Source organism: Phyllobates terribilis, unplaced genomic scaffold (genome assembly GCF_046119375.1).
Source record: "Phyllobates terribilis strain yellow unplaced genomic scaffold, ASM4611937v1 Scaffold_4752__1_contigs__length_57572, whole genome shotgun sequence".
Lineage (NCBI taxonomy): Eukaryota > Metazoa > Chordata > Amphibia > Anura > Dendrobatidae > Phyllobates > Phyllobates terribilis.
This window is the reverse complement of record NW_027367501.1, coordinates 4,900-27,825: the sequence shown is the minus strand read 5'-3', so window position 1 is coordinate 27,825 and position 22,926 is coordinate 4,900. Positions and strand designations below refer to the sequence as shown.

The 22,926-nt window shown below is 37.9% G+C and overlaps 1 protein-coding gene across 1 annotated transcript; it reads right to left on the bottom strand.

The window, feature by feature from the left end:
• Positions 1 to 3,028: 3,028 nt before the first annotated feature.
• Positions 3,029 to 5,301, bottom strand: LOC141249552 (uncharacterized). The gene is made up of 12 exons (XM_073669674.1): positions 5,242 to 5,301; positions 5,027 to 5,134; positions 4,870 to 4,949; positions 4,622 to 4,784; positions 4,484 to 4,558; positions 4,327 to 4,415; positions 4,123 to 4,242; positions 3,992 to 4,036; positions 3,835 to 3,918; positions 3,496 to 3,625; positions 3,376 to 3,394; positions 3,029 to 3,105 (listed from the first exon to the last, which is right to left on the bottom strand). The coding sequence occupies exons 1-12, from the start codon at positions 5,299 to 5,301 to the stop codon at positions 3,029 to 3,031; spliced, it is 1,050 nt and encodes a 349-aa protein (XP_073525775.1).
• Positions 5,302 to 22,926: the final 17,625 nt, after the last annotated feature.

Sequence of the window (22,926 nt, the reverse complement as noted above, 5' to 3'; positions counted from 1 at the left end):
GCCACATCTATCAAAAATGTTTGCTTTGTTCATGATTCCGCTACAAGACTTCAATAAAACTCAAGATCGGCGTCATCCGACTTCAACAAAATTCAAGATCGGCGTCGTCCGACTTTAACAAAACTCAAGATCGGCGTCGTCCGGCTTCAACAAAACTCAAGATCAGTGTCGTCCGACTTCAACAAAACTCAAGATCGGTGTCGTCCGACTTCAACAACCTCAAGTTCGGCGTCGTCCGACTTCAACAACCTCAAGTTCGGCGTCGTCCGACTTCTGACAAACTTTGGATCGGATCACCCCGACTCCATTAAACCCAAGACTGGTTCAACTCCGTCTTCAACAAATCTCATCTCCAAGTTACAACTGCTATATGAATCGTTTAACTTGCGGGGTGGTATTAGGAAATAAATCAATTAGATATTATTTATTTCCTTAGTCAAAATTACATTAGATTTGTCAACAAGTTTGGTCTTTCCCATGATCATCCAGCTTGAGGGGCATATTAGAGAATAGATATATTATTATTTTCTATATTGTTAAGATTTGATATTATCTAGATTTGAATTTATCTTCTGATAAAAAAATATACCTTTATAAACTCAGATCTCTATATTCAATAATATTAATTCAACTTCCACACAATCTAATATACTCCTCCCTCTATCTATTGTTTGCGCTTTTGCCGTAGCCGAAACCTAGAAACACCAGGTGGCAGGATGAAAACAGTAGTGTCGTCGGATTCCAGGGACATCCCGGAAGGGATCTCCATTAAGATCCGCCAAGGTTATAGAGGTAGAAGGCCCCCGTAGAAGACGACAGCACTGCCCTCAGCCATGTCTAGAATCTCATTACAGGTATCACCAAGGGCTACCCCTACAAGATGAGGATGGTTTACGCTCATTTTCCCATCAACGCTAGCATCACCGGCAACAACAAGGGGCTGAGATCCGGAACTTCCTTGGCGAGAAGGTAGCATAATCTTCCTTGCTTTCTCCCTACTTGTCTGAACACTGTTCTATACACTGGTGATCGCTCGTTTATCTAACCTAATTAAGACTTGAGAGCAAGTTCTTCAATCTCTGACCATCTGAATGAATTGTGCCATTATACCGTATTTGATTTGGTGGATTATACCAAATACTTAACAATGAGTAATGAAACATAATGATTCGGATATATCTTATCATCCAATCACATTAGCATTTGAAATTGCAACTTCAGTAATGTTAATTTTCACATTGGTGAGTAAATTCCAATGTCTGATCTTATATCTGCAGGACTCTGGTTTGTTAGGCTTGTTTCCAAATAGCTGTAACTGCTGTAAACTGACACTCTTTGAATAATTTCCATGAATCAGAGAAACATATAGGTTGATTAGGTTCGTCTTAACATTTTTCATATAAACTGGATGCAAAAGTCTGCTTTGTTCTGGAATGCTTGATACATTAGCTGCATATACAGAGAAATTGGGTTATCAGCAACTGAAATTGTGTCATATTGATACAATTTGAAAGAAATGCCAACTCTGTTTTGAGTTGTAGCCACAGCAATGTCTGGAGAAGAAATCTAAGATGTGAATTTGATGTTCTTACTTGTCAATATCAGAGCTGGGCAAGCCTGGAGATTCAGTCATACTTCATTTTCAAACTGTATATTTGTTCTGACAGCTCATTCCTTAGCTGATGCAAACTGTATATTTCTTCTACTACTAAGTAGTAGGCTATAATTGTTCATTGAATGTAGTTGTTTCCATTGTATTTTACTTTGGTTAGCTTTGTGTGTTGAAGTAAGTCGAAGTGTTGAATAATGAAATGAATGAAAGAACAGTCTTGAGGTGGAGTCCCTAGTTCGTAATTAATGTCCGACTATGTTCATTATGTAGTTGGTTTTATAGTCTATATATTAGTGCTTATCTCTTTATCTCTTTGACTAGCTGAGGCACACTCCGATTTATTTATATAGGAAATTTATAGGAAATTTAATCGATTTAAGTGTTTATGAAATGAGTAGAAGTTATTATCACTAAATTAATCTAGCTTGGATATTTATGTACGATTTATGTTTACATGAGATTGATATTCTGTTTTTTCCGTAGTAATGGAATATTAATGATATTTTTGTAAAAAAATTGGATATAGATAAATAGTGATTGGAAACTTAAAGTAAAATAAAATTTTAGAGGTCGGAAAATAGTTTTCTATTAAATTTTAGAGGAGGATTATGGTTAGAGTAAAGAATGGGTTATGCAGGTGGTAATTTTGATTATTTTAAATGTCGTTCTATCAAATAAGTAGAAATTATTAGCACTAAATCAATATACTTTAACATTTATATATGATTTATGCTTATACGGGATGTATATTGTGTCATTTTATTTCGCATAATAGAAATTGAATAATATTTTTGTGAAAATAAATAGGTTATAGATAGATGATGAATAAAAACTTAAATGTAAAAATGAAATTTTCAAGATCAAAAAATAGCTTTTTCTCTAGAATTTTAGAGGAGGAATTAAGGTTAGAATAAATAATGAATTAAATTTGGTTCATATTAGAAAAGAGAAGACAAATATATAAGTTATAGTGAGACTTTTAATGAGATAAGTGATAAAAAGCTAAGTTTATTAAAATTAAAATTAAAATTAAGATAAGATTGATAAAAAGAAGATACAAAATTGGGTTTAATATTAGTAAAAAAGGATGCATTGACTTCTAGTAAGAAATATACATGCGTTAAATTTGAGACAATAAATGATTCAAGCAAGCCAAAAAGTTAAATTTGTCCGGTACTAGGCTATAACTAATATTGCATGTGCTTCGCACGGGCTCGTGTTCAGGTTTTTGATCTTTGTACCCATATTTGTACATGTAGAATTGAGGTGTCATTGTCCTTAGTCATTAATAGAGCAATTGTTGCTTAAACATACAATGCGCGTTGTAGGATAAACACATGCTTGTAATATAATTTGTTGACCATGTAGCTTTTGTGTCCACTTGTGATACTTCATGGGTTATTGTACATTACAATATTATTGGTTAAGCTTATAAACGATTATTGTCAAATATTTGAGCCTTATTGTTGAAGTTTCAAATTCCATTTCATCCTCTTTATTAATCAACATGGTAAAATGTCAACAAACTGCATACATATACTAAGAATTGAAGGTAATACAATAGAGTGGGAGAACCTATAGAATAGCATAAATATATAGGAAGAAATCGATACTGAGGTTGGCTTCACTTTGATATTTGTCGTCTCTTTCCCATCATTAAATCACTATTTCTGGGTCATACAAACCCGACCTGTGTTTTCGTGGAACCCGTTTTGACCCGACCCCATGACCCGAGAAACTTCTGGGTCAAAGTATGACCCAACCCGCTGGGTCATATTCGACCTGTCGTATCAAGAATATATATTTATAAAGTAATGTTTTTTTTGATATTTTATTAAAGGAAAAAAAATACAAAATGCATGAGAAAATCCAAGTAAGCTAACCCATTTAACCGACCCGACCCGAAATGACACGAACACAAAACTCTCTAACACGAACCCAACTTGCCTGACCGGATTGTCAGGTCTAATTGAATTGTCTGCTTCCATCCTAACCAACTTCCAGTTCGATAAACTAAGGTTAACAACAGTTGATTAGTATGTAATATCACTGCATCATTATAAGAAAAGTCGCCAAGTAAGTAAATCTCTAATCAACTGAGCAATCACAGGCTGTATAGTTTAATTACGATGAAGATCAGATTATAACGAAATAAAGGCCAACAATAAATATTAGCTAATATATTCCTTTTATTGCAGGTATATGCGCCTTGCTCCAGCTACTTGTCTGCAACATCACTTGGAAGATCAGCACCACTTGGGACTTTCCCAGGGAAGTTCTTATCAGAGCTATCACTTCCTATTAATCTACAAAAATTATGTTATAATGTTAATATAAAGCATATATAATTGGGCAATACACATTTTCAATTGCGCTCACCCTCTGTCCACAAGAACCATTGATCGAAGTTCACAGTTCTTGAAGCTGTACAAATATCAGAATCCATGATCAGTGATTACTAGAAGAAGTGAAGATGACAGAATTACACTAAATGATATAGAATTACTCACTGTGTGCATATTTCACTCTTTACAGAAGAATGACAGTCATTTCCAAATGCACTGAGCGTTTGATACAAGAAACCGCTGTGGCTAACTATAGCTATCTCCTTCTCCTCCCTTGTCCATAACCTGAATAATCAACACAGCTAAATCCGTTACTACTTACTAGACAAGTACATATCGCTATAAATATAAGTTTGAACTTGAAGATACCATTCCATGAACTTCATCCCTCTAGCAGCGATTTCTGGATCTGTCTCTCTAATATCCTCCTTCCACAACACGTCATCATCAGTTTCTATCTGATAGTCACATCAAGAAATTATCATAATATGTTAAAGCATCAATACTATATTGTTTTGATACTTACAAGTGAAAAATCAATTCCAGGAAATTTCGGTTTGTTCTCCCTTATGCTCCTTCTCTTATCACAAGGATGAACTCCCTGCAGGAAGTCTCACTTTTCAGTATGCAGAACTAGAATTTAGCTTAGAATTTATTGACATACCAAATGCTCGCGACATTGCTCTACTGCTAAAAATGGTGGGCAATTCAAACTAGAAATAGCAGGGCGGCTGCTTTCCCATGCATTTTCCACCATGAGAGGTGTTGCATCAACCCCATTACTATAGCCCTCACCTCCGAAAACTCCAACTGCAGTTTGCATTGTCCTGAATACATAAGTGTTAAAAATTAAAACCATAGCAAGTTTTTTTCCTCTTTTAGTTTTAACCAAACATATAAACACAGATTGACCTTGTGAGAGGAGAAACAATAACTAATTCAATCTTCTTGATGATACCAGAGGCATGAACATGTTTCCGTAAGTTATCCACCTGTCAAAAGCACCAGGAGCTTATTACATATTACATAGAAAAGGATGAAGAGAATAGAAAGAGCATTTATCAACTACCTGCTCCCATCCAAGTGGTGTTAAGGTTGCATCTACATAATCATACGACATGTATGATCCATGATCTTTTTCACCAGCAACATTGTGATATCCTTGCGCATGTCGAACCTGTAAATACAAAGCACAGATCTTAAAAGAGAGCTGAAGCAAACTTTCAGACCATGTATGTAGCTGAATCTACATGGAAAGCTGTAAAGTAGAGAAGTAAGACACACCAAATAAATAGTTTTACATCTGTGCGAGGGATACAGACCAAGGCTTGCTTTGGAATCCATGTCTGCAGATAAGCAAGCAGGTGAAGTTTGGGGGATGAAATCAAAATGTTAGATCTGAAGCTTTCAAACATGAACAAGAACAATGATATAAGTTAAAAACTCTAGTGATCTCATCAATGAACACTTTTGAACCAATAAGCGGCATACAGCATGATTACGGACGTCACAGTGTGAATTAAATACACAAAAGCAAGCAACTAGTTTCGTCTCCTTCTCAAAGACGAACCTCAAGGACACACTAAACAGGCATTTGGCAGTTGTCATTTCAATCTTCTGTCATGAATCCGAATTTTTTTCTTCTTCTCATAATCTATCTCGTTTTCAATTCAAAACATATGTCAGACAACCAGATCAACCGCACATACATTTTTGAGTAACCTAATGTCACGAAATCGGGATTCACACCGTAACATATAGTTCAGAAAAGAGAGAGAACGCAAGAGTAGACCGACGTGAACAGAGGATAGATGTCGATGGAGAGGGAGAAGAAGAGGAGAGAGATGGATACCTGAAGCGGAAGCGTAGCAGGTGGAAGAACGTGCAGAGAGGGAAACGGTAGGGGAGAAAATCTGGAGGAAGGGGCGCGAGAAGGGACAATGTGAGAATATACCTGTGGAAGATGTACGGACGGTGATTTGTTTTGTTTTTTTATTCTGAACTTTGCAATGAGATGGGAAGGGTAGTTTTACAACCGCGGAAAGGATGGTGCTCATCGTGCTCTCTTTTTTTGTGCCGTGCGTTATTTTGCAACAAACCAAACTATGAAAGTAACAATAAGCATTAAATCTGAAATATTCAATGTCACAAAATTATGTACACCACATGTTAACTTCTGATTTCCTGATACAAGTATCTTATATGAGTTATTTCCAGAATTTCAATAAATTTTTCAATAGGTATTCTAGAGTTTGGTAGGGTTGAGGTTTTGCAGCTAGTAATCGAAACGACGTCGATCCCTCGTATATAGGAACCATTTTGAAAAGGTCCAAATCGTTACGGAATCCCTATTATTGTGGCTTTAGCATGCTAAAGATTTATTCTCCACTGGTTCCTTAAAATCCGGAAGTTGTTGTAACCGTCCATGACTTGAGGAGCACGCTGCTAGGTAGATTTCAGCTATAAAAGGGAGTCGTTCTGCCCTTGTGAGGGCGGATCCAATTCCGATAAACTCTTATTTCGACTTTCTAACCTACTCCATGCAGATCTACAATTCATATGTACGTCAACACCAAACTACGGAATTTGATCCCCTCAATATACTTGTTTCCATCTTGTAATCCTCCATATACTCGTTTCAGTCCTGTAATTCTGTCAGTCTGCCATGTAATTCTGTTGGCCCGTTCGATGAAGATAAGTTCAATTACTCTTTTCCAATTACTTTTTTCATACATTACTTGTATCTTTGAATTTAGCTCTGATGTTGTAATTCAATAATCTAGTCATTATTATCGTTTTTAATCCGACTATCTTGATGTATAATTAATCGATATGTATTAGTTATCTTAACGCTACAACCTAACGAATTAAGATCTATTGGCATAAATTCGTCCAAAACAGGGTTGATCATATCAAATATACTATCAATTTGGTTTTTCATGCAACCAATTTGTATTCTAGGTTTTTTTTTTTTGCCAAAAGGTAAATAATTGTATAAAATGACAAAAGATTACATCTCCTTAATTCAAATGCATACGACGAACCATGGCTCGCCCCCTTCGACCCGTAATCCGAAGCTTATGTAGCATTCGGAACTTACACATCTCAATGATCTCCCTAGTTACCCCCTCCACATCAACTACTCGATTGTTGAAAATTACATCATTCCTATGTTTCCAACAAAAATAAACGCAGCCCATAATCGCATTAAGACGCGACAAATACACATTATTATTTCGTTGATTGCAATCAACAAACCATAACCACCAACTCACCAGACCATGCTTGCGGGCAGTGACGCCCAACCAATCCATAACCCGGCCAAAAATCTCGCCAGTGATCCTACATTCTGCCCACAAGTGCACATTAGTCTCCGGTGCTGCGTTGCACAAGACGCAGACCTCATCCGCAGCCAAGCCCCACCTATGCAGCTTCGTTCTCAGCGGAAGGCGGTTAAGAGTAGCCAGCCAGCTAACGAAGGCCCATTTAGCAGGATGAATCCCCTTCCATATGACTTGACACCAAGAAAGCTCGGTCCCGGCAGGAGCAAAAATCCTATACACAGCCGCTGATTTGATTCTGCCGTCACCGGTAGACAGTTCCGCAGAGTCAAGCAAGCTCGTAGCAGCCACCCTCTGAAATTCATCTCGGATGCGCAAAATATTCTTCCAAATAACAGAGCACCTCGCTGTTGTCCCACACTGCCAAATATCAGTCCGTTTTGTGAGATTTGTGCGTGCCCAGGCAGTCCAGAGACTTTGCCGACCCACGTGGATATCAAACACAAACTTAAAAACGAGCGTCTTATTCCAAGATAGGAGTTCCTTGAAATCTAGCCCGCCACATTCCCTTTGTTTGCATACTTTCTTCCAAGCGACAAGTGCTCGTTTATTACCCAACTCGCCTGTCCACAAGTATGATCTGAACAAAGCCTCGATCTTTCTAATGATGCCCTTCGGGAACACAATTACTTGCATCCAAAACGTCACCACACTTTCAAGCACTGATTTAATCACCTGCACACGCCCAGCATACGACAATTGACGAGCTTGCCGAGAAGAGATTGCGCTCTGGATACGGCTGAACAGCGGCTGGAAATCAGCGGTCTTCAACTTCGCGGAGTGCAATGGGGCGCCTAAATAGCGCACAGGAAGGCGACCCATCCGAAAACCCATCAGGTCAGCGCATTCTGCTCGTTGCTGCGCATCAAGACCGCCGAAGAAGATTGTAGTCTTGCTGGCGTTCGCAACCAACCCAGATTCCGCAGCAAAGGATTCCAATTCAGATTTGATAATACGCAGAGTCAGATGCTTTGGTTTGCAGAAAATCAGAAGATCGTCCGCAAATATGAGAGTAGAAATTTTCAAATGCTTACAACGAGGATGGAATGCAAACCCGGGAGTATTACTTGCCCTACTCATCCGACGCGTGAACATCTCCATAACAAGGACGAACAGGTAGGGAGACAAAGGATCACCCTGCCGCAGCCCTCGTTTCCCCTTGAAAAAACCCTCAACCTCCCCATTAATAATCACCGAATACGCAGGTGTAGTGACACATTCCATGATCCAGCCGATCATCTGAAAGGGGAAATTAAAATACTCCAGTGTAAATCTCAAAAATTTCCAGCTCACACAATCATACGCTTTCTGAAGATCAATCTGCATCAAGCATCTAGGCGACGTAAATCTGCTATCATACCCTTTCACAAGGTCCTGGGCAACAACAATGTTATCTGCAATCCGTCGATTAGGCACAAACGCACCCTGATTAGGCGAGGTGAGCTCATCCAGGAGAGGACGGATACGCTGTACAAGCACCTTCGTGATGATTTTCAGAATTGTATTGCAACACGCAATAGGTCTAAAATCACGGACAAGGAAAGGTGAGTCAACCTTAGGGATAAGGTTGATGAAGGTTGCATTATTCTGACGAAGGATCTTGCCACGACGAAAGAAATCTCTTACCGCAGCCCGAACATCCGCCCCAATGAAGCTCCAGCAAGCTTTGTAAAATTGACTACCAAACCCGTCTGGTCCCGGTGATTTAACATTACCGATTCCCTGGAGTGCATCCCATATCTCCGAGTCAGTGAAGTGCGCACGAAGCCCGGAGTGTCGCTCATAATCAATGGTTGCACCAGTCAAAGGTGCGCCATCAGGTTCAGCCGTGACTAATTCAGAACCGAATAAGCTCGTGAAGAACCCCAGAATTTCCTCCACTATATCCGGCCGGGCTGTCAAATTCAAACCAGCAGCGTTCTGTAGGCACAAGATAACACACTTCTTGCGAATTTGCTTGAGACCTCTGTAAAACACAGCAGATCGCTCTTCCCCCAGTTTCAGCCAATCTACTTTCAGCTTCTGCGCAACAAAACTATCGATTTGGGCAGTTCTTCGGTCAAGAAGTTCTCTGGCAGAATGCACATCCTGCTGCAATTCAATATTCGAGAAATCCTCTTGCAATTTACCTTGAGCATGTTTAAGGCTAATCAGACTTTCATCCACCATCAACTACAAGCCACGAAAACGCCCCCTTTGCCATCTTTTAAGCACACCTTTGGCACGTTTCAGTTTTGCAGCGAGACAAAATTGGGCATTGCCCTCAATACTGCCACTCCATGATTCACGAACACATCAAGGAAGTCCGGTTCCTCCACCCAGAAGTTCTTAAACTTGAAGGGCAGTCGTTTAAACTCACAATCTGGGTCAAGCCGCAAGATACTGGGTGAGTGATCAGAAAAAGCCGGCTGGTCATAGAAAACCGTAGAAGAGGGAAACGCATCAATCCAGCAATTGCTAACAAGAACCCGATCAAGTTTGCACGCAATTCGTCGAACACCCACCTGTTGGTTACTCCACGTGTAGTGAGCACCCGAATACATGTGCTCCTGCAATTAGGATCTAGCCAAAAAATCACAAAGACCAGCATCAACCTCAACTACATGTCTATCAAAATTCAGCTTCTCATCAATCTGTGCAATGCAGTTAAAATCACCAAGTACCACCCACGGCAAGGAAATACCACTACGAATTCGTAAAAGATCAGACCATAGAGTACCTCTACTTGTGCAATCATTGCAAGCATACACAAAAGAGGCATAAAACTGAAACCTTCCATCCCGACTTCGAACAAGAAAATGAATCAGTTGCTTGAGAATAGTAATAGTCGTAACCTCAAGAATGGCATTGTCCCACGTAACCCAAATACGCCCCTTCTCTGTAGTAGAGCTATTGGTCACATAAGGCCAACCCAAATTCAATCTACGATCAAAGACAACTTCCCGAGCAATATCAAGTTTAGTCTCCAAAAAACCCGCCATACTAATTTTGTTATGGCGCAAGAACTCTGTAAGAAGCCTCGCTCTAGGGGAAGAATTACACCCCCTAGATTTCCAGGCAATAAGATTGGCGTAACTCATTTCCCCGGCGCCCTATCCGGGCCGCTGCTTCGGAGATTTCTGACGTTCTGATTATCATTGTTGCCTTGACGTCCACGACGTTGGTTATTCTGCGGGGGAGGAGCCAGATTGCGTTGTTTAGGATCGGGAGGCTTAGTCCTATTCACAGCAGGTGAAGACGTAGTCATGCTACTACTGGCAGTGTTACTCGCAGTATTTCCACGCACATCATCGGTTTCCTTACCATCTCCCCCACAAGATTTGGGAAGCGCAGGGAGGATAGCTACTGAACTGGCCTGCTCATTGACCTGCTCATTCTCCTTTTCAGCCGAAGCATCCTGTTCAATCACAACCTCCACCACAGGTTCATCATTCGTACTAGGAGCAACCTCCACTTTGCACTTGCATTTACGGGTGGAGTGGCCAAACTTCTCGCACTTAGCGCATGCCCAAGGAAGCCACTCATACCATATACGCTGGAAGTATCTTTTCCCCATAGGATCACGCATAATCAGACACTTTTTAAGGACATCTTGAGGCGTTACCTGTATGAGAAATCGCGCTTGTTCAATCGACGTTCCCGTCGCAGTAAGCTCGTCCATTGCCAAAGGTGTGCCCACCATGTTGGCCATGACATCCACCATGTGGATTGAAGAGAACAGGTGGTTGATATTACGAAGCTGCACCCACGCCGGCAGACTCGAGAATTCCGACCACGCCATCGGCCTACCCTGCTCCCACTTCATCAAGGCAATAGGAAATTGCCCCTCGTAAAACCAAGGCCCGCCTTCAAGCGCCTTGTTACACTGTTCTTCGTTAACAAACTTGCAACACCAAAGGCCATTCCGCCGACGAGTCACATCCGGACGGAAATCTGCCCAAAACTGCTCAACAAAGGCCACCATACCATCGATTGTGCTGTTCGGACCCATCACGCCGCCTACCAACGTGAACTTCGCCTTTTCAATCTCTTTCCCTACCTCTTCGAAAGAGAAGTCGTACGTGGTCCGATCAGCAAGTTTCAGCACCGGCACTGGCCGGAGTTTAGGCCCAGCCGGGACCTGGCGAACAACATGCGCCGCCGTCAGAGGAGCCGCACCAGAGGCAGGAATCCCTGCACTACCGCTATTCACAGCGGCCATCTGAAAACCCTAGCAACAGAATCTAGGGCACACAACACCGTAAAACTTACGTAACAACAATTAGGGCACAAGACAAAGTCCAACCGAGAAACACCCTCCCACTCCGACTAACCTATCACACCTCCCACCAGCCGGAGCCGACAGACGGGGCGGTGGCGCGTGGTGCGGCCGCCTCGACCCAAGGAGCGTGGAATCTAGGATTTTTTATTAGATTGTGTCGGAGTATATTTGTATTCTAGGTTTACAGAAACTCAAACTGCGAATTATACTTTAATTGGGAGTTCTAAACCTTTTCTTCAATTTAGATTGAATCTGATAAATTCCAATCAAACGATTTTGGTTCTATTTTGTGAATTTAAGAATTCTACCTTAACGGCTCTTTTTATTGTGTTTCTAGGCATCAAAGTAAACCATTCATCTTTCATCCTTTCTCCCTCTTTGCATAATCCAACAATTTATTATTGCTATAGTTTAAAAATTGGTTCATTTGAAAACCATTGCCGGCTTGATTCACCAATGCATATCTTACCTGCACCAATTTGACCAAGTAATATACAATTCTTTGGTTGATAGCCACGTTCCATATCTGCTTCATGTTCACATTAAGCCTCTTTTACTCATATCTCATATTGATTGGCGGTGTTGTGTTGCCTATTATTATGTTTGTTATGTTATGTTTGCCTATAGTATTCATTTACTCTTCTAGGATTAAGATTAACATGTTATGGTATTACTCCATTCACACTAGAGGTTTCTTATCTAGGTTGTGTTTTCCCTTGATTTGGCTAATATATAATGGCATGTTAAATTACGTACTGTCGTGTTATATATATGATGGTCATATATATACTATCTCATAATTTTTCTTTCATTTCCCAATATCTATTACCTCTATTGGTACTTTTGTATCCTTTTTCTTGTGCTCTTGAGCACCTTTGGATCTTAATTATATTCTTTATATTATGAAGATTGTATATTGGAATTGTCGTGGGGTTAAGAGAGTAAATTTCTAGACAGAAATCTCTTTTATTAAAACAAATAACCATTTAGATATTCTATGTTTAGCAGAAACAAAATCAAATACTATTCCAAGTAAAAAAATTCTTATTAAATTAGGTATTAGAAATCCTGTAACAAGTAATGCAGATGGCTCTAAAGGTGGTTTATGGATTTTATTTGGAAATACTATCGACTCTAATCATTTTACGACAATCTATAATAATAATGATAGCCTAATCATTATTCAATATGACAACTCTTTATTTAAATTTAATATCATTTTTGTCTATGTCCCATCAACAGAAAATAATAACTACGAATTTTGGACAAACTTATATAAGATCCTTAGTAATATGACAGAACCTTTTATCATAATGGGTGATTTCAATGAAATTATGCATTCCAATGATAAGTGGGGGTATTCCGCCTCACATAAATAGATTTAATAGATTACTAAATTTATTAAATAGCTTTTGTCTTCTAAATACACCCTGTGTGGGCTTCCCATACACTTGGAGAAAATCTCTAGACTTTTCTAATACAATCATGGAAAAACTAGACAGATGCTTATTTCAATACAAAATTCAAAATTACTTTGATTTAATCCAAACAACGTACCTTCCTTTCACAACTTCAGATTATTGTTGTATCATAGTTCAACTAGGAAGTAACAATAATTATAAAAAAAAATCCTTTTAGATTTGGAAACGCTTGGATTGATCATCCAGATTATATTAATAATGTCAGAATAGCTTGGTCCTTTGGTTGTCAAGGTTCTTATATGTTTAAATTATATATGAAACACTGTCAACTTAAAAATATCTCCAAATCTTGGTGCAAAAAATTCTGTCAAAAGAACCATATTCAACTGGCTAAGACTTCTTCATCTCTGGATAATATCTTAAATTCCTTGTTAAAATAACCCCTTAGACGGATATTTAAATCAGAAATTTAAAATTATGTTTCAGAAATATAATTGTTTTCCAAACTTCTATCATAGATTTTGGTCTCAACGTGCTAAACTCAAAAATACTATACATATGGATAAAAACATCAAATATTTTCAAACTGTATCCAAAATATAAAAGAAAAAATGACCCAATTTACATCTTCTGATGGTATAGTCCATAAGGACCAGAACAGAACAATATTGTGGTGGCTATTACAAAGGATCTGCAAACTCAACCATTAGATAATATTGAAGATAATATTGAGCTTTGTAAACAACCATTAGATATAAAAATTAAAGCAGTAGTTAACCAAATGCCTAAAAATAAAACTAGTGGGCCAAATGGATTCTCAACTGAATTTTATCAAACATATTGGCAAGTTGTGAGTAATTCTGCTATTAAAGCTATTCAGGCCTTCTTCCACTCAAAAACTTTTATTATTGGAAAGTACATAATCTTTTATTTCTCTAATTCCAAAGAAAGAAAATCTCCAAACTATTAATCATTTCAGGCCAATTATCTTTGTAGCACTACTTACAAAATTATTACTAAAATTCTAGCTAATAGACTGCAGAAATTACTCCCAAAAATTATTAACCCTCTTCAAGGGGCTTTTATACAAGATAGATCTGTTCAAGAAAATATTCTTATAGCTCATGAAATCTTTGACTCTTTCCATAAGAAAGAAAATGGTCTCCGTGGATGGATGGCTACCAAATTAGATATGAAAAAAGTATATGACAAACTTCAATGACCATTTATTGCATACATTCTTAAAGCTTTCGGTTTTTTCCAACAACGGATTTCTCTTATTATGGCTTGTATTACCTCGGCATCTTTCTCTGTATTAGTTAACAATGAGCCCGGTCTTGTCTTTAAGCTTCACTGTGGTCTTCGCCAAGGGGATCCAATTGCTCCTTTTATATTTATTATTGTGATGGAATTTCTGGCATGAAAATTAACAACAGAATCAATAAACAAAACCGTACAGTTGGGATTAAAATTGTAAGAAACAGAATGTGTAGTCTTTTCTTAAGTTTTGCAGATGATACAATTATATTTGCGAATGCAAAGGTTTCTAATGTGCAAGACATTAAGTCCACTCTGGATCATTTATTTGATATTTCAAGATTAAAGATTGACTACGATAAAAGTTCAATTCAATTTTCAAACAATATCCATTCTATAGCTTCAGCACTCCAAATTCGTATCACAACTACTATGGAAAAATATCTAGGCATTCCTATAGTTGCTAGTAGAGTTAAAAGTGAATGTTTTCATTATGCTATTTCCAATCTCAAAAACACATTGTCCAATTGGAAAGCTGATAGTTTATCTTAGACTGTTAGGTCAGTATTAATCCAATCAAATCTCATCTCGAAAACTAATTATTTAATGCAAAGTTTCTTCCTTCCTTCTACTATCCATAAGAAAATAGACAATATCAATAAATAATTTTTTTGGAATAAATTCAATACTACTTATAGACCTTTAAAATCATGGGAAGATATTTGTCAACCAAAATTACAAGGAGAAATGGGTTTACATAAAGCAGAAACATGTAACTCTGCTTTACAAATGAAATTATTATGAAAACTTTTAAACTGATAACAACAAAATATGGGTCCATCTTATTAATGAAAAATACGTACATAATGGTAACATTTTAAATTATAAGAAAAAACCAAAACAATCTTGGCAATTTTCTAGACTCTTAACTCTTAGGAAAGACTTTGAAAAATGACTTTTCTATATTCTAAGAAATGGTAAATCTATCAATTTTTGGAATGATAATTTGATTGAAAACTTAAACATGAAAACCTTCTTTAACCCTAATACTCATAACGCAAATATGAAAGTTGAGGATTTTATTACTATAAATAACAATGAACTCTATAAAACTAGCTATATACTTGCCGATTAATCTTGTTAATATCATCTTATCCATACATATTCCTACTATTAATATCGAAGACAAAATTGTCTGGAAACCCTCTCCCTCTGGAGATTTTTCTACAAACCCTGCTCTTCATTTGTGTAGGACCAACAAAACATCTCAAAACCAAAATTATTTCTCAAAAATGTGGAAGTTAGATATTCCACCTAAAATTAAAAAAATTCTTATGGAAAGCTCTGTCGGATTGCCTCCTGACTACAAAGAGATTTAATAGATACTATAATAGAGTTCCTAACTACTGTATTCATTGTAGTTATCATACTGAGACAACTAACCATTTCTTTTTTTACTTTCCCACTATGATTTACAAATTAAAATAGGTCATAACTACAACTTGTAGAATACAAATAATTTTAATGACAACTTCAGTTTCTTTATAAGTAACAATAGTAATATTAACATTATGTGCTTTCTATGGTACGAGATCTGGACAACTAGAAATAATAAAATATTTAATAAAAACAATGGTCTAACGAATTCGGTTGCAGGTAGGGCGTACTTCCAATTCCAATCTTGGGAAGCTTCGAAACTTTTTAATAATATTAGCAACAATAATTGCACAAATAGCATAATTAAAAAGAGAAAAAACAACAAAGGGTGGATAAAACCAGGTTATAATTGGATCGAAGTAAACTTTGACGCCTCTTTACGTACTAATGGTGACTATTACATTTATAATATTATCATAGATAAATCTGGAAATATACTTAGTATTAATAGGAAACAAGTTAAATGTCATTCGGTCTTACAAACTGAGGCTTTAGCTACACTGAAAGCAGTATATTCAGCAAGTAACATCGATTGTCCAAGGGTTATATTTGAAGGAGACAACCTCTCTTTGATCAACGCAATTAGAGGCACCTGGAAAGTTCCATGGAATATTCTCTACATCGTGGAAGATAAAGGTAGCTACAGATAGATTTCAAGAATTCAAATTCTTTCACTGCTTCAGAGAAAGTAACAGAGCAACGGACATATTAGCAAACGAAAATGTAGATAACATACATTTACTAGATATCATATCTTATGTAATGTCGACTCAGTTACTTGATTCTGATATCAGGACTGCGGGAGCCCGATTTTGGACTGCACAATCTCATCTCTATAGTTTCCTTATAATCTTTGTAAGCATTATCATTTGTGATAATGTGAGATTGCTTTCCGGTTAGAAGGATTTCCAATATTGGCCTTGTATCAAAAAAAAAATATGTATAATTGCTATTTAACTGAAAACTTCAAATTGCAAAGACATTCTATTAACACACAAAATAGATTTACATGTCGATGTTTGGAATGTATGTATTACATCAAGTTTAGTGTTCTCCTCGGTAAAAACTTTCACCTTAATGTTTTAGTCTAGGTGGATTTCAAAAGTATCTTATATAAGTAAGTTTTTTAAGTAGGGATGATATGGGACGGGTTAAGGATGGGAAAGGCACTCTCCATCCCCATCACCGTTAAAGAAATCAATCCTTTTAAAATCAATTCTCATCCCCTTCTCAGACCGGGACGAGGATAGGGATGAGGATCCCCATGCCCATTTATCATACATATAGGTTGAAGTTTTTTAAAATATATAAATTCCATCAAAGGTCTAATCTATATAAAAAAAATTTAGACATATCATCTCAGAATATAAGATTTTACCACTAAAATCCAACATATAATTATACTAAATTACAAATATGTGTTATTTTTCGGAGATTCTCGTGGGTAGGGACGGGGTCAGGGAACGGGGTGTGGACCTTGATCCATATCCCCGTCCCCAAATCCGTTTGGGATCAAATATTTTTCCCATTCCCATCTCCATCCCCGTTAAATCCCTAGAGAAATCCTTATCCTCGTTCATAACGGGGAATCCGCTCTGTGTTGCCATCCCTACCCTTTTCTCTCAAGACGCAAAATGGGCACATTTCTCATCTCTTGTAAGTTCGACCTCTCTCAACCATCGTTTTCTCCTCATTCTGTAAGATTCTTGTTTATATTGTATCAAAAGATGCAGAATCACTAGTTGTTTCGGTGATTGTTGTTTCGCTGATTGTTGAATGCCTCCTACTGTTCTCGATATATCTATTCTAGGTTTTCGTTTATTGTTGAATCCTTCTTATTTACAATGTTTATTTTGTTTAGATCTCTATATTAATCTAACAAAAGGATGAAAAAACACTAGATATTTAAATTGATCATTGAATGTTCTTTCTATTCTTTATAGATTTATCTAGGTTTGGCTGGTTTATTTCTTCAAGATTAACCTTTTTCTGTTCTTTCCGCATAATTTCATATCTTCATCTCGGGTACGTGTCTCGGGCACGGGCACATGTCTAGGTTCTCCGGTTTGAATCTCGGATACGAGGATGGATGGGCCACGAGTTCGGTTACACGCCTAGGGTTTTTGTTTTAGTAGGTCGGTATTATTGGGTCTGTATATTGGCCCTAAAAAATTATTTATTGGGCCTAGGCCTACTGACAGTGAAGACTGTAAGTGCGACCCGAGACGCAAACCAATTAAAAGTGAAGACGGTAAGTCCGACCACTCTCAATCACTATATAATACTCACCACGGTAGGTGTGACTCTCAATACTGCAACCTCTCTCTTTTTTCTTGAGACAAAAACCGAGCAAATTTATCATCTCTTGTAAGTTTGACCTCTCTCTTTTCTCTCTATCATCTTTTTCTCATCACTTAAGATACTTGTTTAAAATCCATCAAAAAGATGTAGAATAACTAGTTGTTTTGCTGATTGTTGTATGCCTCCTACTATTCTCGATAGAGCAATCCAAGGTTTTCATTGATTGTTAAATCCTTCTTGTTTACAATGTTTATTTTGTTTAGCTCTCAATAATAATCTAACAAAAAGATGCGGAAAAAACTAGTTGTTTAAACCGATCGTTGAATGTTCCTTCTGTCCTTTATAGATCTATCTAGGTTTTGCTGGTTTATTTCATTAAGATTTTTTTTTTCTAGAGAAAAGGCTCACACTATGTATGTTGATCAAGCCCAAGGAAAATTCATTGAGAACACCAATTTTAAGTATGAAAAGAGTAAGGCATTTTGTCATGGAAAGGGAAAATATGACTATGTTCAATATAATTCTTGGTTAGATTTTGTGGAAATAATGTGCATACTATTCATGACTGTAGAAAGATGAAGGCACAAGATAGCAAGCCTTATAAGTCCTCAAATATCAAGAAAAATGTTGTTAATGATCTAAAGCATTCTAATAATAATGAGCTTAACCATTATGGAAGTGCCTTCAAACATGCTTCTCCTTCTCAAAGTCAAGAAAACCCAAAATCTAACCAACCCAGAAAAGTTGAGCTTCGATGGGTTACAAAAATTTGAATCTTGTGTTTGCAGGTATAGCGAGCAGCAAGAACAGATGGTGTATTTATAGCGGCTTCTCCTGCCATATGACGGGACACAAAGACAATCTTCTCTCTTTTCAAGCTTCTGAAGGTGGTAGTATCTCATCCGGCAACAAGAAGACCGGTGGAATCTGAATGAAGGAATTGAAATTCAACTTGTAAACCTTGTTGACAATCTGCGCTTCAACTTGCTTAGTGTTGCTCAACTATGTGATGAAGGCCCTAATGAAGTCACCTTCACTACTACTAGATGCTTTGTTAGGAACTCAACCAATGAGATCATTCTGAAAGGGAAGCGAGTTGACAATACCTATCTTTTCGACTCCATCTACATCTCTAATCGTTGCTTGTGCCTTGCCTCCATCGAAGATCATACCTATGGAATCAGCGACTTGGCCATGCTAGCCTTCACTTGCTTCATAAGCTTCGCTTAAAGGAGCTGGTCTGTGATCTTCCTACTATCAAGCCTGAAAATGTCTCAATGTGCTGACTGTGTGCAAAGGAAACAGGTTAGAATCTCCTTCAAGTCCAAGAATGATGTTACTACTAAGAAGCCCCTAGAGCTACTTCATATGGATCTTTGTGGGACAATGCAAGTTCAAAGCCCTGGTGGAGCTCGCTACATGTTTGTGATCGTGGATGACTATCATGCTTAACTTAGACCTTGTTCCTTCGCTCAAAAGGTCAGGTTTACTCACGCTTCTATGAGCTAGTTCCCTTGCTTGAGATCTCTTTCTCCCTTTCTATTTGAGCTATAAGATCTAACCATGGTACGAAGTTTAAGAATGAGGACATGATTAACTTCTACAGAGAAAGGGGTATCATCCATAACTTATTTGCCCCTATAACTCCTTAGCAAAATGGTGTCCTAGAAAGTAAGAATGGCACTTTAGTGGATATGGCTCGTACTATGCTTATCTCAAGTGTCTTATCTTTGTCTTTTTGGGCTGAAGTTGTTAACACAACGTGCTATATCATCAATAGGGATATGATTATACCCATATTAGCAAAGACGACATATGAGATCATTAGAGGCCATCCTCCAAGCATCTCCCATCTGCCTATCTTTAGTTTCAAGTGCTTTGTTCACAACAATGGGAAGGATAACCTTAGAAAGTTCGATGAAAAGTGGTGAAGCTATATTTCTTGGATATGTGCCTGCTAGTAAGGCATATAAGGTATTCAATCAGAGAACCAAGACCTTTTAGGAGAGCATCCATGTTGTCTTTGATGAATCTTCTTTTTCTCCAAGCTCTCTTACTCAGGATCCCTTTCCTAATATAGATGCTCCAAAATCTCCAAAGCTTGTAAGTGCCTCAAGACTTAATCCTCTTGCTCCAGCTTTTACCCCCTTAATTCCCTTAACCATAGACACTAAGAGTGACAATGAGGAACTTGAAGACACTAACATTCCTCCCTCGGATATTCCTTCCACTTCCTCAGAACCTCAAGCTCGTTTTGTTCCTCAACACCACAACCGTGAATTACGTACACGCCTAGAGATGTTGAAGCAAGGATCCATGAGTGTGGATGAGCTTTAAAATGCAATGCAAGTAGCCATGCTAATGTAGTGGAGGATGAGGAAGCCACAATGAATCGGTATCTTAGGGCTCTTAACCCTCCTCTTTCTGACCATATAGATTGTTTTCCATATGTTACTATGACAGATTTGATTCACCTAGAAATGAAAGTGGAAAAGAAATGGGGGTCACAACAAGGGTCCCAGAGTCAAAGTAACCAGAACTGGTGGGGCACTCCAAAATGTGGAGGGAAAGGTCACTCCATGGAGCAAGGACGTCCCACACTTAGCCAAAATCCAGCCATGACACCTCCTAGCTCTTGGCCTACTCTTCCTACAACTCCTTCCAATTCAAAAGGAATGTTTCTAACCCTAATCCTAAAGCTCTTGATATTACATGCTTTAAATGCCAGGGTAGAGGTCATTATATGAAGGATTGTCCTAATAATAGAGTCTTAATGCTTAATAACCTTGGTGAATTTGAATCTGAATCTGAAAAAGGTGAAAATGATGATGTTTTAGTTGATGACTCTATGCATGAACCTGATTTTGATGCTATGGATGGAACAGAGTATGAACATGGCCAGGCTTTGATAGTTAGAAGGACTTTGCATGTCAACTTAGCTCCTTGTGATGACAATCAAAGGGAAAGGTGGTGGATGCAAGTATTCACAATCCTCCTTGTGATGATAACAATCAAAGGGAAAGGTTTACAATATGATAATTGATGGTGGTAGTTGTTGTAATATTGCTAGTACAAAATTGGTTCAAAAGTTGCAACTACCTACTTCTCAACACCCTATGCCATATAGGTTGTATTCGATGAATAATTGTGGTGAATTGAAAGTGACTGAGCAAGTTAATGTTTAATTTATCTAGGTTTCTATGAGGATACTGTTTTATGTGATGTAGTACCTATGCACGGTTGTCACTTATTGTTAAGTAGTCCATGGCAACATGATAGAAAGGTCATACATGATGGTTATGATAATTGTCATTCATTTGAGTATCATGGTAAGAAGGTTGTCTTAAAGCCTATGACTCCTACACAGGTTGCAGAAGCTTATTACAAGCAACATGAAGAAGAGAAGGGCAAGAAGGGTGAGACGAGCAAGCCAAAACCTAGTCTTCACACCGTCTGAACCCTCCTCTCTTTCAAGCCAGATCTGCATGGAGACGAGCTGGACAATGATGGATTCCTTTTGAAGCCCTCCTACATCTCGAAGTTGTCCTATGACTATGGTGGGTGAAAGGTGGTGGATGCAAGTATTCACAATCCTCCTACTATACACAATGATGATTCGAGGTCGAATCCTTTGCAAGACGGGGAGATTAATGAAGGATCATCTACAACAACAACACTTCATCTTCCACCATGATAGAAGATCACAAGAATGAAGATTTGAGCTCATAAATGTTGGTGTTGCGCATCCAACATTCCTCTATTTTATTCCATGATTAGAATGCTTATTTTCTAGACATTTTATGTTGCATTTTAGACTTAGTATTTCTTTCCCTAAGCTAGATTATGCGGTCATTAATCACCATTATGGTCAAATTAATCCAGCCTTGCACTTGTATTTTTGGACTTGTATTAACCTTGCATTGGACGACTTCCCTTGTTCTATAAAACGGTTGATCCTCCTCCATTGCCAAGGTTAGACTCTTTGAAATTATAACACATTGCATTTGTTTCCAAAACATTGCTTGAGGGTCTCACAAAACGCGAACTGCGTGCTCACCATTGTAACCTTCATCTCTTGTTTGTGTCACCTCCTTCGGAGTTGGTGTTTGATTAGTTTAAAGGCCTCCTCAATGTGCTTTGACGATCAACTTGAGATGTCCATTGTGTTGCGTTGTATGAAACAAGGTCACGGATCTGAATTGACGAGTTCCTTGCCATCACTGGCTTGCAGGTTCCTCCTTTTATCTCTGGTTGTGTTTCTTCATTTATCTTCTTCATTTCTAGTCTATTTCGCTTTCAAATCTGATTATTGTTCTTGTTTTTGAGTTACGACGTCTAGATCGTTAATTGCGGCTCATCACCGCATCAAGAATTATGGTATTTTAGGCTTGGACATTTACCTGCTTATAAGATGTTTCATATTTTTCCTACTTTTGCTAATAACACTGTTAAGGGTGCTTGTGATGTTTGTTATAAAGCTAGACAGAATAGAGTTGTTTTTTAGCTTAAAGATGTAAGTGAACTTGTGCATTTGGATGTTTGGGGTCCATATCATGTAGCTACTCATGGAGGTCAAAGATATTTTTTGACGATAGTGGATGATTTTAGCAAAGCTACATGGACTCATTTGATGTCTTCTAAGTGTGGTGCATTTCCTTTGATGAAATCTTTTATTTCTATTGTTAACAGACAATATGGTAAGAGGGTAAAAATCTTAAGATCTGATAATGCCTATGAGTTAGGTTCTAGCATTGAAGGAAAGGGATACACGAAAGCTCATCGAATTGTGCATCAAACTTCTTGTCCATACACACCTCAATAAAATTGTGTGGTGGAAAGAAGCAAATACACCTTTTGGAAACTTGTAGGGCTATTTTATTTCATTCTTATCTTCATGTTAAGTTTTGGGGTGAATGTATAGTAACTGTAACAGGTTACCATATCCTATACT